This window comes from Cynocephalus volans, chromosome 6, assembly GCF_027409185.1.
Source record: "Cynocephalus volans isolate mCynVol1 chromosome 6, mCynVol1.pri, whole genome shotgun sequence".
Taxonomy (NCBI): domain Eukaryota; kingdom Metazoa; phylum Chordata; class Mammalia; order Dermoptera; family Cynocephalidae; genus Cynocephalus; species Cynocephalus volans.
The window spans coordinates 21,003,601-21,028,307 of record NC_084465.1 but is presented as its reverse complement, the minus strand read 5'-3'; the positions used below and the strand labels follow the sequence as shown (position 1 = coordinate 21,028,307).

At 46.7% G+C, this 24,707-nt stretch overlaps 1 protein-coding gene across 1 annotated transcript in view; it reads right to left on the bottom strand.

Annotated features, from left to right (window-relative positions):
- The window catches only part of SLC13A4 (solute carrier family 13 member 4), a 43,030-nt gene extending 18,559 nt beyond the window's left edge, over positions 1 to 24,471 (bottom strand). The window contains exons 1-7 of the mRNA XM_063099999.1: positions 24,373 to 24,471; positions 19,145 to 19,273; positions 6,802 to 6,938; positions 4,756 to 4,928; positions 4,276 to 4,330; positions 1,571 to 1,610; positions 682 to 762 (exon numbers count right to left, since the gene is read on the bottom strand). Coding sequence (XP_062956069.1) covers positions 682 to 762; positions 1,571 to 1,610; positions 4,276 to 4,330; positions 4,756 to 4,928; positions 6,802 to 6,938; positions 19,145 to 19,273; positions 24,373 to 24,471 — 714 coding nt within the window. The remainder of the gene's footprint in view (positions 1 to 681; positions 763 to 1,570; positions 1,611 to 4,275; positions 4,331 to 4,755; positions 4,929 to 6,801; positions 6,939 to 19,144; positions 19,274 to 24,372) is intronic.
- Between the last annotated feature and the right edge of the window lie 236 nt (positions 24,472 to 24,707).

Below are 24,707 nucleotides of genomic sequence, written 5' to 3'. Positions count from 1 at the left end.
CGATTTCATCTCTCTGACTCACTTGCAAAAATGGAGTTCAAAATCACTACTCATGGAGCCAAAGATGAGAGAAAATCCTTAGCACAGTTCTTGGGACACAGTAAGCACTTAATAATGATGGCAGTTATTTATGATGATGATGGATGTTAAACAATTGAGACTTTTGATGATCCCCAGAATTTGAAGTCAAGGGTTAGAAGTTACAGTTGCCATTTTATACCAGCTTTAACATTTATTTGATTTTTGCATTTTATTTCAGTGGTATTATACTAGGAAAATCCTTATTTGTGCAGAAAAGCAGTTGCTTTACAATCTCAGGATACTTAAATAAAATATTTGCAGTGTCCCTCAAGCACTGTTGAGGAATAGTTTGACCACCTCTGATCTAGACCAACCCTCAGCTTTTATAGTTGAAGAAACTGGTCTCAGGTGGTGGAATGTCTTGCTGAAGTCTAGGGAGCTAGACGTTTTTATCTCCATGGCACACACAGCCAAACATGTATGTGGATAAAGAGTGCTTGGTGACAGCTCAATAGCCTGATGCCCTCACAACTTCAAGACAAAGTGGATAAAGAGTGCCTGGAAATAAAGACATCCTCACAACTGCAAGACTGAGACCTTGGGAAGCTCAAGGCATTTTATGCAGGAAATAGGACAGGGCTGGAAGGTGCAATCCATTACCTGGGATGGGTGCTGCTTCTTGCCCTGGCGTTGGTTTGCTGTTTTGAGAGGGTTGGTGATCATGGGCACTCCATTCAGGTTCTGTTGGGATAACGGTCGTCGCACTATTAGGAACAGGCTGTGGTGAGCCTGGAGACTGGAAAAATACCACCTAATCACCCCAGGGCCGCCCCATGCCTCAGTGCCGTGGGAATCAGAGACCAGAAGCCAGGGCATGCACTGGAGGGCACTTGGCCAGGCCTGCCTCCATTTGCAGCTTCCCATCCAGTGCAGTGTCAAGAACCCCTTTCGAGAGGCTTCTAGAACTTGACAGAACATGGCCGTGCGCTTATAGGAGAACTAGACTTGCTGGGACTTCATTAGGTAATGAAGAACCCTTCATTTTTCTTTTTAAACAAAGAAAATGAAAAAAAAAAAAATCACACCACAAAGAACACAGCTCTATCAGCCTTTTACGCCTCTCACAGAGTGACATGAAGCCAGCTTTGGGGGAAGGGGTGAGTTCAAGTGGCAGCATGCAGGTCAACTTTGCCTTCCCCTACAAATGTATCCCTTTTGTAATAAGATTGTGTAAATGGAATCCCCACTGAAAGGGATCCTAAGGCTGAATCTGTGGATCTTGAAAATCTGGATGGCAGAATCTTGGGCTTCCATGAAAAAAGGTTAACGTGTACTTTATGTGGTTAAACCCGGTACTTGGGGCTGGGCTTTGGAACTACCCAGGTCCTCGCCAGGGACTGACGGGTCCTTCCTATATGTGAGCGCCTCCCCACCCTTTTATCTGTGGAGGCTGCTGAACGCTAGGAAAAGCTGCCAAGCATCTCTGTCCTGAGTTATCCTCAGGGACTGTCAGGTGATCCCAAAGCACAGAAAAACCCCAAGGCCTTACCTTGTTGTGCACCAGGGAAGTTAAGTCTGCTGTTGAAGGGCTGGAACAAAGCAAAGGAGAGCAAAGAGCAACAGTGGGCCAGGCTTCCTGAGGCTGGAGTTCTCCCCCTGCTTCGGGTGCTTGGTGTAAGGGACTTGGACCCTCTGCACTCCAGTTTTCTAGCCTACAGAGAAGCCTGCTCCCACCCCAGCCTTCCTCGCCTTCTGGGATGCTATGATGACTTGTGGAGCCAGGGGCCTGTTTGAGGGCAGGAGCATCACATTTCCTTCAAAGTAATGCTAACAGCAATACTAATGCTCCTGACAATAGTGAACGTGGGGTTCACTAGGTGCTGAGCCCAGGGACATGGACTTTAAGCCTCAGGACACTGATTCTCACAGCAGGACTATGGTACAGGTATTCCTGCACCATTCACACCATTACTTAGCACCGGGATGCTGAGTGGTGGGGTGGATAGGAGCCCCTCTCTGTCTACTGGAGAGCCTGTGTCCCACCAGTCACTGGCTGACTGGGGAAGGCCACTATCTAGAAAGAGAAACTTGTGCCATGCTTATCTGAGGTGGTAGGAGCAAGGCAGGCTTGGACCATACCCGGGTAAAGGCAAATGAGAACCAGAAGATGGGGGTGAATTTCCGATCAGCAGCTGCACCTCAGGAGATGACAGCCAACTCCCACTCTTGTTGGTCCCTAACTTTTGCCTCGAGGACAGAGGAAGGTGAGAACATAACTAGCAGAGTTACTGACACACTGTGTACTCAGTGGATGTTTCTGGTTTATCCTCGTTGTGAGGACAGTGGGTGCTCCCAGCTCAGCCACTGTAAGACAGATGGGCGTGTCGGGCACACACATGCAGGACATGGAGACCTGTTGCCATCACCCTCTGGACCCTCTGCCAGGGACAGATAGGAGTTGATGGGGGTTCAGAGGGAAGCATGCATTGCAGAGAGTTCTTAGCCGGGGAGGAGAATGTGCTGTGATGTTTCCCGTCCGTCCTTCCCAAATTGGGCGAGGAGGGCAGGCAGGGACCCCTCGGGCAGCCTGGCAGGCGCTGGCCTTGAGGGAAGGGCACAGGCCTCAGAGCGATGACAGCCCACAGCCCTGGCTCCCGCCTGCGTGCAGGATGCTGAGGGGCTCTAGGGCTAACTTGAGCTTGTGCTTTGGAGTTTGGGGACACGCACTTTCATGTGGAAAAGAGCAAAGGCCAGCAGGGCACTGCTAGAGAGGCCAGAGTGAGGAGAAAAGTCCCACTGTTACAGGAAGGGCCTGCATGTTCAGTGTTCAACAGGGGCGGGGGAACGCATGCAAGGGGGCTCGGCTAGAGCCATCTGGAAAAGGCCCTGCACCCCCGAACACAGGGGCTGCAGGGGAGTGAGCCACCAGAGCAGACGCAGGGGGAGGGCGCCGGTCATCCAAGAGCATGGATAGCCATCTACATCACCTCAAGGGGACTCTCCAAAGACCTGAAGGTAGGTGCCTCACAAGTGAAAGAGCTGGGATCTGAATCTCAGAGAGGGCGCCAACCCCAGACTACAGTAGCTCAGCTTAGATCCTCTTTGCCCCTTTATCTTTCCTGCACCCTCCACCTTAACTCTGGAGAAGTAAGAAGCAGCAGAGTGAGTGGGGGGTGGGGGAGGAGGAGAGGAGGGGGTGGGGAGACTGCAAGAAGTGTCAGCTCCCCCACTCACTGTCACCTCTTTCCTTCTGCAGCCTGGGCTGAGGGGCGTGGGGATGGGAGCAAGAGGAGGCCAGGAGAAGCTTTGGATGAGTGATTGAAGTTCTGATATAAATCTGGACTAGACTGTGGTATGTCTGAAAAGGAGATCGTTGTAATATCTTGAGAGGAACCAGATGAACTATGGGATTTGCCTGAGATATCATCAGGGGTGGGGAGAGAAATCTGATATTCTATGACTGAAGACGGGGCTAAGAGAAAAATGAAGTGATTTCCTGCTGGCCCCTTCTGCATCTGTCCCATGCATATGCTGATTTCATGCAATGTGTCTTTTCCATCTTTTATGAAAAGGGCAAATTACAAAGCTGAGCTCTATTTACAAGTCCAACTTTTAAATGTCGAATATTCATCACAGAATACCTTGAAGACCACAGTTTGAAATGGAATCTCCAAAAGAAATCAACTGTTAATGGGTCTACCTGATGTAAATGTTCAAGACTGTATTTCTCCCTTTCCAGCTTCTTCTTTTCACCATCACATGGCCCTCTCACTAACTGTCCCCTAACCCCCAACCTGTCACCTAATATTTCTTGGCCATATCTAACAAGACCAAATCTAGGAAGACCATATCTAATATGTATAAAATATCTTGTGATTCTCCAAGAATCTACAGTGACATCTATTATGTGTCTTTCCATTAACTGATTAAACATATTATTCTTCTAAGAGGGGTACTGATTTAGATGAAATTCTCCTTGGTGAGTGTATGGACAATTTATAAATCCACTCAGATTTGGGGTAATCTTTTTAATTCTTACTCATCACTGCAATACCCTATGGTTAAGGGAGTCACCCCCGAGACCTTGGGAAGGTCTCCTAGGTATGGAGAGGAGTGGGGGAGGGCAGGGTTGGCAGGATGCGGAGCCTGGGGCAAACACCTCAAAGACTTGTTCAGAGGCTCAGGTGCCATCTTTCCTGACCTCTCCAATGGACCCTGAGAGGCTCTGTCTGGGCAGAGGACAGTCATACTCACTCTTCATTCACAAAGATGAGTTCCAGCGAAGGTTGGCTGTTGTTTACATCAAGACCTACAGTAGCAAAGAAAAGCAGCAGGTGAGAAGTGGAGGCTGGAGCTGACACTGTGGGTTGGAGTGAAGTCCAGGGGCTTGGGGCTGGGGCTGGAGGGCTGCAGATGATATTACCCCCTCCCTCCACTGTGCAGGCATAATGGGGCTGGTGGACACAGGCCCTGGGGTTTTGTATTAACCTGTGAGCGTTTGGGGGACAAGGAGCAGTGGGGGGTGTCTGTAAGTGGAGGAAGAAAGAGCTGGAAATGGGCAGCCAGGGAAGCTTCAGGTTACAAAGGCCATGGGAAGGAGGGGAGAGGGCCAAGGAAGCAGAAGGTGAGGAGTCATGGGTAGGGCATGGGGGCCAAGCTGGGCAGTATCACAAGAGGAGACTGGCAGGAGACCCGGGGAGGAGGCTGGAGGGGATGGACTCCCGCAGACTGTACTGATGGGCTCGGCCTCTTCGGCGCTGGAGTTGCCCGCCACGAGCTGCTCCTCCTCAGCACTGACCAGCTCCTGCAGCACAGCCTCCACGATGGGCATGACCATGGCGGTGGTGGAGGTGTTGGAGAGCCACATGGACAGCAGCGTGGTACAGCACATGAAGCAGAGCAGCAGCCTGCAGGGAGGGAGGGCGGACCGAGCATTCACAGGCTGCCCACCTCCTGGGGGTCCAACTGCGGACCCCACAGAGCTCCTTTGGGGCCTCCTACTGATGCGATGGTGCTGGCCTAGAGAACCGTGGCTGGCATTTATCCAGAAAATCTGCTCTTTATGTCATACCAGATGTCATTCAGCTTTGTACTCCCAGTGCTTGGCTTAGAGTAAGAATGAAACCAATACTTGTTGAATGAATGAATCACACTTTATGGGCTAGTGGCCTTAGCCAGAAAAAAGCCCTTACTTAAGTAGAGAGTAACTTTGGTAGAAGGGTCACAGGACATGGACTTACTGATTGCTCTTCTCTCTGTGGACATTAGTTGGAGTTCGGTGATGATGTGTATTTTTTGCATGTAAGGGAATTATTTTTTTGCCCTAGCAGCCAGCAATTCTATGAGTATCATTATATTTCTTGCTTTGCAGCCAAGCCACGATAGTTACTAATGACCAAATACAGAGTAATCTTTGGAACTCCCAGTTTTGCCCACTACGTGACTCACTCTGACCATGCTGGAAGTATAGCCCCCAAAGGCACAGAGGTGTCCCGTATCACTGTGTGTGTACTTTTTCAGCTGGTATCTTAAGGAGTCGAGGCTTGGTGGAAAACACTAATCAGGATAACCCTTGAGTTATTTCTCTTTCACTTTGAAAACATTATGCAACATGTGCCTGTACAGACATGATTCTGGTTCATAGTTCTACCCTGTTTATTATTTTAGGTGGAATCATTGACTGTGCACAATTTAGGGACAGTACATTTGTCATGTGTATTGTGTGGGTAGCCGTAGGTCCTCATGGTGTTTTTTCAAGGCCGACAGCAACATGAGTTTGCCTGACCTGCACTCGCACCAGTAACAGCACTGCACAGTGGAAACTTGCTGGGTGACAAGGTAAATATGGAAGAACAGAAAGACAATTTTTATCCCCAAATTCTTGAAGGCATTATACAGGGGTTTTAAAGAGCCACTGAGTCCCAACATGATGTGAGGAAAAGCCATCGTGTGTCTAGCAGGCTGAGTATGGCACAAGATTATTACTGAGCCATGTGGGGGTGGATTAAGCTCTAGTTAGCAGACCCACTTGACAATCTAGGAGACAGAAACATGCTTTCAGCATAACCTATATTCATGTAAATGACTAATGTTGAAAACGAATACTATATTGTTTATTTACACTGTTTGACTTCCAAAGGAGACAGGGCAGCTTACATAAAACATAGCAAGAAAGTTGTAAACTAGAAGTTGAGGAAGATATTCCAAAGGAGTGTCCAGTGAAGCAGCAGCGGGGCTCACTAAACTGTCAACCCTGACTTCCCACACATTCCCTGAGGGACTGTCTTCTGTGTAGCCTCCTTGACAGCAGACTGGAAAGAGGAAACAGGGGCATGGTCAGATGCAACCTGTCTAACTGGGTCTGTGGTCTGAACCGACGACAAAAACTCAGGAGGGATGGGAGGAAACACCCATGTCTTACACCACAAAGAAAACACCTGCTTCCTTGTCCAGCCTGTTCCCTAGTATGCAGGGAAAAGGTTGGGAAACAATTTCTGTTGATCCATCCTTTGTTACCTAATGAGCCCCTTCTGTGTTGTAAATCCTCTAGATTATGATGATAATGACATCAAAGTCACAGATTCAGATCTCTGTTCTATGGTCACAGGCCCTCTCACTGGAGGGGGAGCTGGGAGCACCATGGCTCTGGTGTCATTCCACCCCCCTTAACAGAAAAACAGGCTGAAGTGAACATCCCACTGTGACCCAGGACCATTGTCCTGGAGGCACACTGGGAGCTGGGGGGATGCACTATGGCTCGGCCCCCCGAGTGCAACTCACATGCCCGGCTTGGCTCCGGCCATCAGGACCATGCGCAGGGCAATGCGCTTGTGCAGGTTCCATTTCTCCACGGCGGCCGCCACGCAGATGACCCCCACCAGCAGCAGCGTGGTGTTCTTGAAGTACTCGGCCGCCACCTGCGGGGAGGCCAGCGCAGTCAGCAGTCGGCCACCCCTCCCGACCCGGGGCCTAGTGCCGGCTGGGGGGATGGCTGTGCCCAGTAAAACTCATTCTCAACCCAAGAGGCTGGCAGAGAGGAAGCAGGGAAGGGAGGGTCATCAAAAGAGCTGAGTACTGCGGGATGCTCCCTACCTAGCCTGGGCAGGCGGGCACTGTGTTACGTGCTTTACAAAGATTATTTCCCTAATCTGGCCAATAAACCCATATGGTAGATAGTCTTCTCTACTTTTTAAAACATAAAATCACTGTATTTAAATCTGATAAGAACGTGACTTTAAAGAATAAACACATACATATAATTTTATATTGATTTTTAAGAATTATTAAAACAGTCCTAGTTTTTTCCTCAAATCTCATTTTTATGTTTTTAAAAAAGTTAGAAAATTTTCATTGCTCTTAGAAAATTAATACCTGTTTATGTGGAAAATTTTGAAATATAGAAAAATTTAAAGACAAACTTACCCTTAATCCTGTGACTGTTAATACTTTGGTATATTTTCTTCAGTTCTTTTTTTCTACGTCTATGTAGATGCATACTTGTAAATGGATTTATAGAGTATGTATAGTTTATATCTTGCCTTTTTTTTTTTTTCATTTAACATCATACTCTGATCATTTTCTTATGATACTTAAAATTTTGGGGAAAATTCATGCTAATGGCAGCACCATATATCAAAAAATTTATTTGGCCATTTTCCTTTTGTTGAATATTTAGGTTGATTTCTTTTCCTTTTCTTTTTTTTTTTTTTTTTTTGCTACCACAGAGGCAACAAAGAATAATTTTCTGCCTAAATAATTATTCTTATATAAATGAGATTATTTTCTTAGGATAGAGTTCTTGAAGATGTTTTCATAACTTGCCTTAAATTTTTAATTTTTAATAATGTAAATAATTCCCTAATTAAATTCCAAAATAATGGAAAAAATAATTTAAATTTCAAATAATTCCAAAGTTCCAGAGAGTTCCAAAAATGACAACAGTACAAGAAATACCCATACACAATCTGTCTACATCTTTTTTTCTGAACCATATGAAGGTAAGTTACCTACATTTTGGCCCTTTATCCCTATACTTTAGCATATATTTTCTAAGAATAGGGATTTTCTCTTATATAAACAGTGCTAGTTGCAAATCTCTTTCCACTTTTTAATGATGACGAAATTGAGATATAAGCCTGTTAAAAACATGTTTTATATGTTTGGAGTTCACGGACCAAATCTTCATGTGATTCTCTCACCTGGAATGTTCTCTTTTCGTCTCAGCCTATACATTCCGATCAGACTTCAAAGCCCAGTTCAGGCCTGGTGCGCTCCAGAAAACCTTCCTTGTGGCTCTAACCTCTGACTCCAGAACGTTCCCCGCAGGGCACCATTAACTCGGCACACCACAGAGTAGTTGGAGCCAGCAATGCTTGGATTGTTGTTTGTTCCTGCACTGTTTGTTTATTTTTATGTGTACTTCTCTTATTTCTCAACTACATTTTAGGCTGCTAATGGCCAGGGACCGTGTTCCTTTCTATTACCTCTTAACACCCAGCACAATAATACACAGAAGTGAATGCTCAATAAATATTTGTCACGTACATGAGAATTGCTCCCAATCAGAGAAACTATGACAGAAATTGAGAGGAAAAGATATAGAAAAGTTTAACTTCTAATTTTTTTTTTAACTTCTAATTTAAAAACCTTAAAATGAAAAAACAAGAACATTTTAAACTGCAGGAAATACAAAAAATTAAACAGGAAAGGAAGTTTAACTATAGTAAAATATGTGGTGTTTGATCCAATATTTACATGATCATACTAATGCTAAACTTTGATTATTGTTATTAACAAAAATTGTGATATAACTATGTTGGGAAGAAAGAGGGAGGGGAAGTTGGGGATGTAAGAGAATAAAATCTTTAACTGCTGTAAAAAGAAGGCAACTAATGGCTAAAAGCAATAACACAAGAACTAATATAAAATATCATAGGAATATGAAGCTTAATGCCAAAAGAAGCAGTTAATAAAGTCAAAAGTTATTGACTTGGAGGGACGGGTGGGCTGGGACTTAGTGGGGGTAAAGTGGGGGAGGGGTGGGGAAAGAGACTGCTGGTTTTTCATTATAAGCTTTTCGGTATGATTTGATTTCTAAACTGTGCACATAACACTCTGATAATATCAAAACCAAAATAAGCCAACCTACTCCGTTTCTCCCTTTTCTGTCTTGCCCCACGGAAATTTCATTGTGTCTGGTGATGAGGTTTGTGTAGGAGGAGAAAGAACAGAGCCTTGTTCTTGTCCTCAAGCCCATTCCTCAGCTGACAACTGTCATTAATGCTCCCTCAGGGCAGAGAAGGCCCTGTGCTCTGGCCAGCTTGTGACCCTGGGGCAGAGTCCTCTGCAGGACGGGTGGTGACCATGGGGGAAGATGCTGCCCCCTAGCAGGGGTGGGGAGTGCCACTGGGATTCCCGCAGGCCGTGGCTGTGCTGTGGGGTCTACGACCTTTTTCAGGGGGTCTGGGGCCTTCTCACTGTCCTCTTTCCTTCCCAGGCTCCTAGGAGGCAGCTCTGTGGCACAACAGGGCTTTATTTTCCTCTGTCTACAAGGAGGGAAACCCACAGAAGACATGAGATCCTGTAGTGCTGGGTGATGGCTCCTCCACTGGCCCCATGACATGTGTACCCCTGAGAAACTTTTGAAGAGTCGGTGCCAGCATGGTTACTTTCCCAGAGGACAGACTGACAACACTGCCATTCTAGAACACCTAGAATGTCTTCGATGGCCTTTTATGAGGCCCAGTGCCTAAACATCAGCTGGGGATACTTCCTCTGGGTTCTGCTCAAAGGGAGGGAAAGGAACCAACAGGTGTAGGAGCCTTCTATGTGCCAGGTATTTAGCATTTTGCATGCACTTTCTCATTTGTGCTCCACAGCAGTCCTCGGAGGCAGGTACTGTTAGTGTCTCACTTTACAGATGAGGACACTCCGAGAGGTTAAGTAACTTTTCCAGGGCCACAGTATAGGGGTGGAGGGGGGATATCAAAACCGTCAAAGCCTACTAGACAACATGCCACACAGGGTGGGCCAACTGGAAACCATTCACCTGGTTCAACTCTAGGGGAATTTTCTTGGTCTTCCAGGCACACGTTTGTTGTCTATTCATAATCAGAGCCCTGCCCCTGGCACTGCACAACCAGGCCTGGGCCAGGGTGAGCCCCAGGCCCAGCTTCAGTGAGGTATTGGCTCTGTGCTGTTTTCTTGTTGGGTATTTGGTGGGCTTAGGTCTAGTCACATGCTCTCCCTGCCCCCTTGTTTAAGTGATGCCATGTGCTTGAGGCACAGCCTCGGCTCAGGATGTAGTTTATGATTACAGAGGGAGCAGAATCAAGTGAGAAAAAGTGAGGACTCCAGACTCAGCCAGGACTCAGCTGTGTGACTCTAGGCATGTTATTCAACCTCTCTGGGCTTCATTTTCTCATCTTAAAAAAAAAAGTCATGTGAGTCCCTACCTTGCAAGGTTGTTGCAAAGATTAAATGACACATGCAAACCAGCTAGCATGGTCTGTCACATCAACAGCCAGGACTCCTGGTGACTCTTCCAATTATTAAGTGCTCCACACGAAGGCTGGCCTGGTCTGAGGCCATTAGCACACAGAACGGGCCCACGCACAGAGCAAAGCCACAGGGCTGCTTTTTCACTTTGATAAATTAAAATCCCGTCCAATGGTGGTGTTTGTTCGTTTTCTAGTCCATTAATTTTTCTTTCACAATAAAACCTTGGTTATTCAGGACCCCCCAGGGAACACCAGAGTTCCAGGATTCTCAAGGATTATTTTAATCATTTTCTAAACTGTGTCGCATATGTGCTGCCTTTGTTAACAGAGGCCCTGCATTCTCCCAGCCTCTCGCCAGGCGTGTGCTGGCTCTCCCTGGTCAACGCTCCCGCAACCGCTAGCTGTCCAGGCTGCTGGCCACCCTGAGCCCATGTCTGCGTTTTACAGTTTTTCTGTCTTATTCTTAGGCTGTCGCAGCTTCCTGTTATCAGGGTGCTTGCCATTAGCATCCTCTTCCCCACTTTCTAATTTCCCAGATGAATATTCTGTGCATTGCGAAGCCAGATAACGAAGCTTGTGAGAGTTATTTGGAAGGAGAAATTAGATTCTAAATGGGTGCTCCTCCCAGGAGTAAATTGCATGGATTTTGTGACATTTGCCTTGGTGGTTTGGTTGCTTTTTCTGCTTCTCTGCTCTGTGATTTTTCTCAGTATGCCAAATCACTGAACGCGTAGAGCAGAAGTGTTTCTGGATTGTGCTTTAGAAGAGATGGGCCCAAGGAAGCTGCATTGAAAAAGTGTAGCGGAAGATAGTGGTGCAGAGCTCAGGCTTGGAGTTCAGATGATCTGGGTTTAAATCATTGTCCCCCACAGATGAGCTGCATGCTACTGGACAAGCTAATGAATCTCTGTACATCTGTCACTCCAACCTTTTAAATGGTATTAGTAATGTTACATAGCTCATTTAATCCGTCATGACCTGGCCCTTAAGAAAGATAATGCAGGTTGGCTCATAGAACAGTGCTTGGCACATAAAAAGTGCTCAATAAATGCAATTATCATTAAAAGGTTAAAAAAAAAAAAAAGAAAGAAAACTCCAGGCTGGGGTTTAGGGTTAGGAATCAGCTATGCTGGCATGACCAAATGGAGGCACTGAAAGGAAATGACATAAGAAGGAACAAGGCAGACTTAAAAGTTAATGATTGCTCAGAATTCTCTTAAGTGAAGAGTGACTGCATCAGAAGAACGTTCTGCCCCAGCCGCCACTGAGAAGGGACAAGGACAAAAATGCTGGAGAATATAGCCTATCGACTAGTCCATTGTTAGTGAACTGAAAGTGACATCAGTTAGTGATGAGCTTTAAAGAACATTACTTTCTTTGGACATAGAATTATTTGCTGCTCTCTAGGTGTGTTACGTTTTTTATTTTATTTTTTTTTTAAAGGGGGACAGGAGATTGTATGGCTCTATTCCTAGAAGTTTGAGAATAGAAATCTGGACGTTTTTCTCCCTGAGAATGTCTGCTTCCTCCTGCCTGGGGCCATCCCCAGGAGGGGAGCCAGAGGCAGACCAACTCGTCCTTCACGCCTAGAAGCACTCACAATTGTCAAAAAATCCTCCCAAATCCCCATGAGGTAGGGATTTCTATTATTCTCATTTTTCAGATGAGTAAATGGCAGTTAGGAGAGGTTACATAACCTGTTCAAGACTGGTTAGTAACAAAGCTGGATTCAAACTCACTTCTACTCTATTCCAAGCTAAGATGCAGATCCTTCTGCATTTCCACTGTACTTGCTCAAGGTGGTGGCAGGAATCCTTTTCCCTCTGCTGAGCCAGAGACCAGCAGGGTGTGTGTATCTGACTGTGCTATTCTCCCGACTCGGGCACTAGGGGGCCCTGGCTGGGTTCCTTCAGTAATGCAGCCACTCAGTGCCCTGCCGCTGGTGACACAGACCTAGGCTCTCTTTGCAGTCATTGTGGGTAGGCCTCTTCAAATGGCAGGAGAGTCACAGCCCCTGGGGAGACTTGTGGCAGACTCAGGCTATTTAGTTTTTAGTGGCCCTTTAGTTCAGCTGACCAATTTTGCAGTGACATCCTCTAGACATCCTCTAGGGGTGGGCTCCTGGGCCGGCTCCCCCTCAGCACCAAGCTGAGCCCCGTCAGGGCTGCGGCTCTCCAGTCAGGGTCCACTCCAGTCAGGGTCCAAGCAGCGCAGCCCAAGCCAGCCTGTCTGCCTCTCTGCCTTTCCCTGGGGGCAGGAATGCTATTTCTGCTGGGTAAGTCCCCTGCCTGGGCTCAGACACCCTTTTCATCACTGGACTTGAATTCCAGGGGACTGGAGTTTTCAAACCACACCCACTGCCTCAGAAACTCCAGGGGCCACCGTGGGAAGGGAGGTGTCAGGAGGGGAGAGCCCACGTAGCCAGCGCTCTGGGCCCCATTCCCAGTTTGAGCAGGACTTGTCCTTCCATCTGTTTTATATATCAAGTCTCCTAACATTTGGTTTAAAGAAAAGGTTTTGTTGCTTAAAAAAAATCCTTTGTAAATCCTAACCTAGAGGAGTCTAAAGCAGAGGGACCCAGATGAGTGCTGACCTGACCCAGAAGTGGCTCAGCTTCTGCATGTCTGGAGACACCAATTCATAACCCCTCCCCCAGCTTCTCTTTGGGATGGTATAAACTGCCCAGAGTGGGGCAAGCTAGGGCAGGGGTGGGCTCTGAGCCCAGGATGAAGGGGCTACAGGTGTAGGAGTTGCTCTTCCCACAGAACATTAGCTTGGTCTCAAAAGTCTGCGAGGTCTGTTGGTTGCTGTGGAAGGCTGGTGTGGAGCTCAGCCCTGGGCTGTGTCCAGATGGCTGAGAGTGTTGGGCAGCCTGGGTTCAGGCTCACGTCCCCTTGGGTCTGCATGCAGGAGGACGGTCAGCCTCCAGGCTGAGTAGAGGCCAGAAAGGCAGAGTGGAGAGTGGCCGTGAAATGCCCCCAGGCTTAAACAAATAGAGAAAGTCAGGTCGAGGCAGTGGGCAGGAATCCAGGGGGTCAGAAGGATCAGGAGCCAAGAGGGAAGCAGATTCATGACGTTGGACTCAAGTGTCACTTGGCTGCGGAGGCCGTTTGCTCTCCCGGCGGGGGCTGCCTCTCTTCCTCTCTCACCCTGGAAGGAGCTGGAATCTGCGTGGTGCAGGCCACTGAGAAAGCCGGCGGGGCCAAGGTGGTGTGTGTGTGTGTGTGTTGGGGAGGAGGTAGAGACAGAGGGCACATGTGATTACTACCAGAAGCAGTTCCTGACTCTGGGCATCCTGGAGAGCTGCCTCCAAGCCCTAGCAGCCAAGCCAGGCTTTCATTCCACCTGCGAGCACTTTGCCCACCTCCTCGCCATTCTCCTATAGACAGCACATCTTAGCTGACTTCATTGACACGGGTATTGTGCCCAGGCTATAGACATAGGGAGCAACACATTAGAAGGGGCTGAGGACTTTAGAGGCAGATATAATGGCAGTAATGAGTGTCCCAGTGGAGCCAAAACAAAAAACCAAACATAAACGCAAACCAAAAATACAGGACCAAGCTCTGTGCACCAGCAGAGGGAAGTAGTGGCTGGATGTTCAAAAGAAGGTCATAGAATCCTAAAGTCAAAGGGACCTTAGAGTCCAACGCCTCCCAAGGCACAAAGTCCATCTCCAGTGTCCCTGACATGGTCATTTGGCTCAAACTTCCAGGGATAGGAATACCAGTGCCACACATGGCAACCCATTTCAGAGTTTTCCCTTATACAGAGTGGGGCGTCCCTTAGGGCGCTGTGATGCTCTGATTCTGGTTTGACCCTTTGGGCCTGAAGTGTTGAGCCAGAGAAGCCAGAAATCATGTCCCCCCTGTCTTCTCTTTATTCCTCATTGACTCATGTTCCAGATTTTTGATATCCTGGCCACCCACCTCTGGATGAGCTCCTTATCCAGAATTTGATGCTTCTGGACACTTTATTTATTAACTCAGCAGAAGATTTTGGTACATATTGCTTGGGGGTTAAGAGATCAAGTTCTGGGGGCTGGTCCGTGGCTCACTTGGGAGGGTGCGGTGCTGATAACACCAAGGCCACGGGTTTGAATCCTATATAGGGATGGCCGGTTCGCTCACCGGCTGAGCGCGGTGCTGACAACACCAAGTCAAGGGTTAAGATCCCCTTACCGGTCATCTTTTTAAAAGAAAAAAAAAAAAGAGCTCAAGTTCTGGAATAATGCAATCCTGATTCAAGTCCTGGTTCTCCTACTCAGTGGCTGTGTAACCTCAGGTAAGCTACTTAACCTCTCTGCACTTCAGTTTCTACCTCTGTAAGATGAAAATAAAAATAATAGCTGCTTCACAGAGGATTAAATGAGATAGTGCATGTTAATGACCTCTCATAGTGCCTGGCTCGGAATTTTGGCAGCCACATTGGACTGATAGGTGACATATTGAGCCTGTACTTAGCGAAAAGCCAAGGGTCTTTTCCATAATAACTGCTAACGTCTGTCCTTATTAAACTTCATTTTGTCAGTTTCAGTTCACTGTCTCTTCCCGTCAGCATCGACTCTGTCACCATACATTAGCTACCCATCTGGCTTGGTCATCTGCAAATCTGATAACATGCCTCTCATATTTTCATCTGAGCTCTCTTTCCAGTCTGATGCCAACATGTTACTCAAGATTTTTTAGGTTCAGCTATTCTACTATGTTATCATCTGGCCCGCAGTGGTTCCAAGGAAAGAGTTAATTTATATTCAATAACTTCTGTTTAAAAGGCCAAGGAAATCCTAAAACCTTTTAGAGAGATCACAGTCAATAAGTGGTCAACATAGTTTGGACACTTGACAGTATAAAATTTCATTTATCTAGAACATTCCCTCAGGGCAAATTGTGTAAATCCTCCACAATGCCAGAAAATGAGGTGCTATTGCAGAGTCTTCTGTATTTTTCCATGTGGTTTATACTTTCTCTGTACTGGAATAGAAACTTCTTAAGATCAGGAGCCATTTCTATGATTTTGTATCAATTCTTAGCACCTGAGTTCTGCCATGAGAAGGCAGTCTAAGCTTTGCACACAGTTCTTAGTACCTACTGGCTGACAAGTTATTACCATAAAAATTAACCACTTAGATGTAATGGTTAATTTAATGCACAAACTTGAGTGCGGCACGGGGTGCTCAGATTAAACATTGTTTCTGGGTGTGTCCGTGAGGGTGTTTCTGGATGAGATTTGCATTTGAATCAGTGGACTCTGTAAAGTAGGTTGCCCTTCCCAGTGTGGATGGCATCATCATCTGTTGAGGGCCGGAATGGAACAAAAGGCAGAAGCAGCAGGAATTTGCCCCTGTTCTCTAGCCTCGCTTCCTGTGCCTGCACATCTCATCTCATCTTCTCCTGTCCTTGGGCTGGGATTTACACCAGCGGCTCCCTGGTTCTCAGGCCTTTGGACTCGATCTGAGTTACACCACCAGCTCTCTTGAATTTCCAGCTTGCAGACCAGATGGCAGATGATGGGATGTTTCATGAGAGCCAATTCCTCATAAATCTTTTTCTCTATCTCTGTCTCAGTATAGATCTTTCTCTGCATACATATCCTATTCTCCCATTAGCTCTGTTTCTCTGGAGAACCCTGACTGATAACAGCACACATCCAGTTTCAGAGAGTGGGAAACTTGGAAGGGCCAGATATGAGATCCAAGAGGGCACAAATTATGTTTTATTCATTTTTGTCACCCTCGGTACCTGCACCACCCCATATTGCACATGATAGGCATAGAACTCAGAACGTATTTTTCTGAGTGTTGAGTGAATGAGACAAAAGCCACAGTTCCAGAGTCATGCTGATCCTATCGCATGTCTTTCCTCATGTGGCAATGACATTGTTGCACACAGTCAAGAACCACCGCCATTAAGAACCAGGGATGGAGGGGTAACATGAGGGCAGGGCCCGCTGTGGACAAGCCACGAGACATCATAAGTCCTAGAGGCTGTGGATCTCGGTGCGGAGAGCGCGCATCTACACAAATTTATATCCTGTGTATTTTATGTACCGTTTAAAAGATAAAGACATCAAGCAGGCTCAAAGGGAAGGGGTCAACACTTCAGCTGAGGTCTTTGGAATGGCTTCACCAAAGAGGGCCCTTGAATATGCTTTTAAGTTGAAAGAATTGGAGAGGACTTGCCAAGGTGGAAGAATGGCCTGAGTCACAGCGAGGGGATGGGCAGGCAGAATGTGGGTTTGGGCATGGCAAGTGGCCGATCTGGGGGTCCTGGAGAGCACCAGCCTGGCTTTCTCTGTGAGCCAGGGCACGTGCTGGTGTGGCGGGCGCAGCTGGTGGTTATGGAATAGGTATTTTCTCTGCAAAGTTAACTGGCTCACAAAGGGCTATAACCCATGTCCTCTACCTTCTTGGCATTTCCCTCTAATCTGAGCTGAGAAGGTCAGCTAAGCAGACTCTATTTGGACTAAGCTGCTCCCTGTAGCCTAATGTTAAATAACATCGCCAGCCAAAACCACTTCATCAGACAAATAGATTAGGATTTTTCACCTCAAATGATAAAACATGCCTCGCAATACAATGTTTAATCTCTCACTGGAGTCTTCCTTTTGTCGTCAGAAGGTCATGTTACCCTCACAAACTACCATGGCCACAGACTTTCCTTATAGGTTCAGCCTTCCTGGCTGTGCAAAGGGGCGGCCCTTGGAGGACTGTTGCCTAGCAACATCTCTACTGACAGGACTGCACAGAGGGTTCCTGCTGTAGGCAGCCCTGGGAGAAAGAAACATCATCTTCTGGAAGGCTAGGGTTGCTGTCAGCCTTTGGACTGCCTGTAGTGGAGTACAGAGATTAAATCTCTTAATTAACAGTTATCTCACATTAAAATGTTATGTAGGATTCTGTTCTTTCTAAACTTCACTTTTTGCTCTACCCTCTACTTTCACCCCCTGTTCCCATTGGTTTTGGTTTCACAATTTTAAAGAGAAATCTGCAGAACAAGTGTGTACATCTCCTTTAAGAAAAGTCATGTTTAAGGTTGACTTTTCTTTTCAGCATGCACAAAAACCCACAGCACATATTCTTTTTCCACAAAAGAAGGGGGAAATTGGAGTGACTGCCTGGTGATTCTGCTCACAGACTAGCTTTTACATGTGTCCCAGGAATTGGTGTTACACCTGTCTCCAGGAATAAAACCACTGCTGAGGGTTTTTGTGATCCTATCTTTTTTGGGGAGCTGTGGCTACTTAATACCACCAAAGTGGGGGAAGGATCCAAAGCCAAAACAAACAAAAACTAGTCAATTGCGTGGACCAGTAGAAAGACCAATTGTTCATCCGCAGTCAAATACAACTGTTAGGGGATTGCCTAATTCTATCCTTGGACTTTAAAAAATGTTTTCTTTTCCATTTTAAGGCACCACACAGGCCCAGCTTTATTCTTCCTTCCTCACATCACAGGGTGAAAGACCCACAGTTCTTGTTAATAACTCCATGTATTTACTGTACCACGAAGCCACATAATACTTCATGGAGCATTTTTCTTATGGTATAGAAAGCATGAGTATAGCCTTTTTGAAATTGAATAGGTATGGATTTGAAACCAATTCTGCTATTTCCTGTTTTGTGATTTTGGGTAAGTTTCTTAACTCTCTGAGCCTCTTTCCTCCTCTGTAGAATGGAAGTACTAACACCCACCTTGTAGAGATCTTGGGAGTATCAAATAACAAGTAAAGCCCTTGTGATATAGTGCCTGCTTCTTAGTGGGCATTCGGACATCAGTTCCCTTTCCTCTTCCTTCTGTGCCTCTGCCCTTAACCCCACTCTCACCACTGCTCTTCTGTCTTCTTCAACAGAAACTCTAAGTGGAGACCAGGTGCTATAATGAGACAGTCTAAATGGAACCAAGTGTTAATGAACGAGGATCACCATTCATCTCACTCCTGGGTTCTGGCTGTTTTTCTTCTTTTGAATTTGAGGTAGGTGTAAATGTTTACCCTGAAATTTGGCCACTACCTGGGCTTCCTATTGACAATTTCTGTCTGAGCTTTTGAAAATGCCATAGAGAGAACAGAGAGGGCGGGCTCTAGGGAGAGAGCAGGCAGAGAAAGAACACACAGTAATCTTGAGCTGGAGAAGAAGGAAAAGAAATTTTTGTTTGGAGGGGTAGATGAAGACATTGTCAGGACTCAGGGAAACATGGTAAGTCTCTCTGTCAACAAACATTTATTGAGCACCTATTGTAAATGCGCTCAGCTTTATCATCAGATACCCAAGAAATGGGAGCCCTGATTCCTGCCTTTGAGTGTTTGTAGTATAAGTGAATGTACAAAAGACAAAAAAAGGTCAATAGTAGCCCAGTTATCGGTGCCAATCATGTAGTTCCTAAAAGGTTTCAGACTGAAGGAGCAATTGAATGTGTTTTGAGCCAGTTTGAAAGAGATGAGGGTCATGGATCGAAGGAGAGGAATTCAGGGTCTAAAACAGGTGCAGAGGTTCTGAGGGGTTGTTTCAGTGGGTGAAAAAAGCACCCTCTCCCTCAAGTCTTTGTGAATCTTCCTTCACCTGGAGCCCCCTTTCATCAGCCCAGCAGGAACCCAAGCAGGGGACTGGGCCACAAGTGGTCTAACCTCACTGGATCGGAGGACTCCAAAGAATGGGTAGAGGAAGGCAGGGACCAGGGCTGCAGCTCCAAGAGGCACCGCTTCAGACACCCAGTACACAGCAGTCACGATCAACACGTAAGCACACGCAGCCTCCTGAAAGTGCAGTGAAGAGGGTAGTTAGTCACAGGGAGTCCCTGCCACTGAAATCCAGATGAGTCCCAGGGTGAAGGCAGCAGGCACTGGGACTCAAGCATGGGCACTGGGTGCAGCCCTGGGAGGTGCAAGGCTGGACTTGGCAGGTGGGTGGCTGGCTGCATGGTGGGGCCCATCCTTGGTGGGTAACGTTATGGCTTCTCCTTTTGGGGACCAATGCTTGGCAAATGGTTTGCGCTGATGTGCACCAAGGTGGCCACTGGACTGCTGTAATATCATAGCTCTGCTGTTTCCTGAAACTGCGAAGGGTGGGGATTGAAATTAACTGCAGCATCCAGACCCAAGATCATAAACTATAAAGGTGGAGTTTAAAGTTAAACTGGGACATAATGTATTGGTGTCAAGTTGATCAGATACTAGAGGTTCTTGGGGTAGTTGAAGGTAGCAATCAATATGTGCTGTTGGTTCACATGTGAGTTCTGAGATCAGCCATCCTGAGTTCTACAGATGTGCATAGGACATGAGGATACGTGGGCATTTGGTATGTACCCAACTGAAGAGAAGCGGATCAGTAGGAAGTGAGATTTACAAATAATCCAAAAGGTGGCTTCCATACCGTGCTGTCATAGCCCTGAGAGTCTGGGGTATGTCTCAGGAAAATCCCAGGGAGACCAGCAAGGGCTTGAACACAGACTACCTCTCCAGCCTCACCGCAACCACAGTAGCCCTGCTTTCATTTGATTTATATACTGACATTACATGTAAGATTTTATTTGGAAAAAAAAAATGCTCCTATGTTTTAAAAATGCATAAATGGAGTTAAATCTCCCTGCTTTAGACTATTTGCTGAAACAGCTTGATACAGTAGTAAATTTTAACTGAATTGTAAGCAAGAACTGGTTGACTAACTTTTTCCCCTTCACTTTTCAGTGTGAGGCTCCATTATGCTGTAGTAGCATCTAAGGTGGAATCCTTTCCCCGCTCTTTGGAGAGTTAGTGAGGAGCTGAAGGGAGCCTAGTGGACGGAGGGAGGGTTGGAGAGTTGGGCAGCTACCTTGGCATGGGACTCTCGTTATGGATGAGGAAGAAGAATGAACTCCTAGCTCAGCATTTCTCAACCTTGGCACCAATGACATTTGGGGCCCTTTAATTCCTTGTTGGGGGGCTGTCCTGTGCATTGTAAAATGTTTAGCAGAATCCCTGGCCTCTACCCACTAGATGCCAGTAGAGCTTCCCAGTTGTGACTACCAAAAATGTCTCCAGACATTGCCAAATGCCCTTGGGGGATGAGATCGTCCCTGGTTGAGAGCCACTGCCCTCACCAGGGTTTGGTTCTCTCTTCTCTTGAACTCCATTCCACCTACCTGATGCCATAGAAACATCTTTCTACAAGGAGAATAAGGGGTGCCATCTATCTGGAAGGGGAGGCCTGGACATTTGCCAGTGTTTCCCCAGCCCACTCACTTTGCTGGTTGCACATCTTTGAGGTGCACGTAGTAAATACGTACCACACTCATATCGAAAACCAGTCCCCCCTTAACCTTGGCCTCTAGTAATGCTGATTGCCCTGAATGGCAGATTAATGGGGGTGAGAAAGGTTACTGGCTTATTCATGGGAGAGGTTACGGTCCAAGGACCTTAACAATGGTAACATCATTGAGCTCCATGACTCAAAGGGCTATTTATAGAAAACCCAAATTGGCTGTGGGTTCCTTAATTTTTACATAGTTCTAAACCATCTGAGTTCTGAGCTGCCCTGAGACTCGCTGCTGATCGAGAAGTCTGACACTCTTTATTGCTCCTTCAGTTCAGAACAAGCGTCCTTAAACTCTTGCATAAAAGTTACAAAAGGCCGCTGTGAGCAGGGAGAGGCAGCAGGAGTACTGCCCCTGCTTAGCTGGATGGGACCTTGCTCCCTCCTGATATTCATGGATTATGGGGTTAGGGTTTGAGAAATGGGAACTGGGCCCAGTGATTGTTGACTGTAGCTCCCACTGAGATTTCCTCTGGGGCGAAAAGATCAGAGAGAAGATAAAACTTTTGAAAGTGCTGATAAGACAACAGAATCACTCGTGGGGGGAAAATGGCTCCATTTGGAAAAGAATGGAATTTAGAGAAGTGCCTCCTGTCTTGTAGAAATAAAATTACCTAAAGGAGTTCCAAACCCACTTGAGCCCACTTATTCTCATCTCTTTTCTGGGAGAGACACAGAATGGCCGGTCTTAACTCCAGTTGAAGATAAAGGGACAGGATGTCTGTCCCTCACTAGGAAGACCTTATCTCCCCCTGAGAACCCTTAGTCTTTCTTGTCATGGTCATTACAGGGCCCAAGGTAAGGGGGGAGAGAGAGAGAGAAAGAAAGAGAGAGAGAGAGGACTTTGCTTTTCCTAGGCACCATCGTGGATTGAATTAGGAGAATTTGGTTGAACATTTTGATTGTTAATATCATTAGGAATGGGAATAGGTTACTGGAGGAAGTCGCCGAGCCTCCTCGAAGAAGAGGATAAACCACTATTATTTTTATCTGGACTTTCCTTAGTGCAGATGAGTGGACGAGAGACCACCTTTAAAAGGTCTTTTCATGGGCCGAGCCCGTGGCTCACTCGGGAGAGTGTGGCGCTGGGAGCGCCAAGGCCGCGCGTTCGGATCCCATATAGGGATGGCCGGTTTGCTCACTGGGTGAGTGTGGTGCTGACAACACCAAGTCAAGGGTTAAGATCCCCTTACCGGTCATTTTTTTAAAAAATAAAAAAAAATAAATAAATAAAAATAAAAAATAAAATAAAAAAAATAAAAGGTCTTTTCATATATTTCTCACTTAGCTCACCCATAAATCTACATAAACTTCCTTTTACCCCTTCTCAATCATCTCAAAATTCACTAAGTAAGCTTGTATTCAGACAATCTTAAAAACTCTGCCAAGTTTGACCACAGCAGTCTGGTGTCCATAGCACCTAGCCAATGTCCGGCAGGTAGCTCAATTAATGGTGGCTGAATTGAATGGGACTTCTCTGCTGGCTAAAAGTTCTCTCTTATTTACTGGAGAGAATATTTTGGAACCCTCAGGCCCCTTATTAGCAGGTGTGTGAGGGTTAGTAATGCCTTTAAAGGACAGTGCTATCTGTTAATGTTTGTTCCTTTTACAAATAAATGGGAGTTCAAGAGTGGCATTTCCATGAGAGTTCAGAGAAGGCTGTTTCCTCCTCTGCTACTAACTTGAACTTGGATCTGCTCCTTTTCCACCAAGTTCGGCCATCCCAATGATATTCCACCCAAATTTCACTGTAAGGGGCTTGAAGTCTATTTATTGTCATAAATGACAGGAAGGTCTTTTAAAAAATGTAGTTAGGGAGGTTAGGGGGCAACTTTTACCCCTGTGGGGACACTGAAGAAGGCTTGATTATGAACACCCCACTTTGTACCCTCTTCTTCTGTAATGTGATAAGCAGAGTGTGGATCTCTAGCTTTAGAGAGCTGGGCAAGAAAAAGGGAAAGGTCATTTTGATCCCTCCTAAAATATAGCTGTGGCTTGTCACTTTGAAGAACCATCAAAATTGCAGGTCAGGAGCTCCTGCCCAGGTTCTTAGTCACTTCTCTCAACTCCAGCCCAGAGCAAGCAAATCCATTTGGGAATTTTAAGGCTTAAGTATCAGAATCTGAAAGTTTGATGCAAGCAGTGAAGGATGGGTGGGAGACATAATACGTGTTTGGCACCTAGTGTGTGCCTCCTGTGGGCACACGTCAAGGTCCCCAGAGATGGTGCCAACTTCAGGGGGAGACAGAGGACTGCTGATCCTGCTATGGAGAAGAGGGTTATGTGTCTTTTGTTACATTCTCTTAAATCAACCTGACATTGAGTAAAAACAAAAACAGAAACAAAAACAAAACGCCATGAAAAGAAAAGAAAAGAAAAAAACAAAACAAAACAACAAAAAAAAACACATCAGTCCCGTTTGGACAAAGCAGAAAATTGACTAGTGTTTAGCCCAGGAAAAATGTCAGCAGCAATCACTGTCTGCTAATCCCAGCCCAGTTTTAATCAGCGTCTCCCTGGCACTCTGGGGTATTTATTCTACTAAAGATTTAAGCCAGTTTGTTTTTAAGAAATATTCTAATCCCCTCTGTTTAACTTTTTAACTTAATCTTGGTTACCAAGTTACTCAGGGAGCCAAGGGGAAGACGCTTTCCCCTCTCACAAACATGATTAACCTGTCTTAGCTTATTTTTCCTAAAATCTCAAGGGCAGTGCCAGCTGGGGGAAGGGGTGAAGCCACAGACAGGGGGAGGGGAAGGGAGTGAGGAAGGAAGGGAAGCTAGTCTGAGAGGCAAGCGGAACGCACAGCCACAGCTTGGCCCCTGCTCACACAGCCCCTATTAAAAACTAGACCCCAGTCTAGAGTTTGGGGGCTCCTATTTCTTTTCAGCAGTCCTTCAAGAGCCGAGGGAAGAAAACATAGAGGACACAAATAATTCAAGGGCCACATGCATGGGATCAGGGCAACATGCCAAGATCTGCTTTCAACTCAAACTTTGTTCCCTAAACTTCATAGGCAACATTAAGGGATTGATTCCGAATTGCAAATTCTAGTTATGGGAGCCCATCATGACCCGACCACAGACCCTGGACGGGCTCCCAGTTCCCTCCCTCCCCCAGCCTTCTCCCCAGTGTCATCACTCAGAGGGCTTCCTGTGTTTCTAGTTGCTCTCAGATAAAGATGGTCACATGTAGACTCTGCCAAATACAGGCTCGCCAGTGCGTCCTTATGGATGGGTCCATCCTCCTGGCCCCTGCTGCCCGGGCAGCCTGGCCCACTGCCCCACGGACCCACATCAGCCATTTCAGCTATCACCCCTGCTCTTCTCTGACTACTGTCTGGGGGCCTTGGGGTTGGGGGACTGGAAGTGGGATGGAGGGATGAAAATGGCAGCTTTTAGGAAGAAGATATTTTGGCGTCCTCCAGAAAAACATCTCCATTTCTTCAAACCCACAAAAAACCATTTTTAGGCAGGGCATAAGACCCTGTTGCCTCCTCCGACCTCCCCGCTTTGCCCTCCCACCTGGTCCACCGGCCCCCAGGAGGGGACAGGTCGGTACTTACGCTGCTGGGGTGGAGGACGGGCAGGGGCAGCAGCAGGAGCGGGACGCAGATGACCAGCAGCAGGTTCTTGGCCTGGAGGAGGCCCCGCAGCAAGCCCATCTCGGCCTGCCCTCGCCTCCCTCGGACCCGCTCCTGCTCCTCTCTGTGCGCCGTGCTCTGTCCACACAGGCTTCTTCCACCTTTCTTGGCTTCCAAGAGTCCTCCTTCGTGTTGGAGGCAGAAGAGGAGGGCAGTTATACCCCCTGTTTCCACAAAAGGCCGAGCTCCTTGCCTTCCGCTTTAGGTGGGATTGATGAGCATAGTTTTATGACCAGCAAAAAGGAACTGGGAAAGGA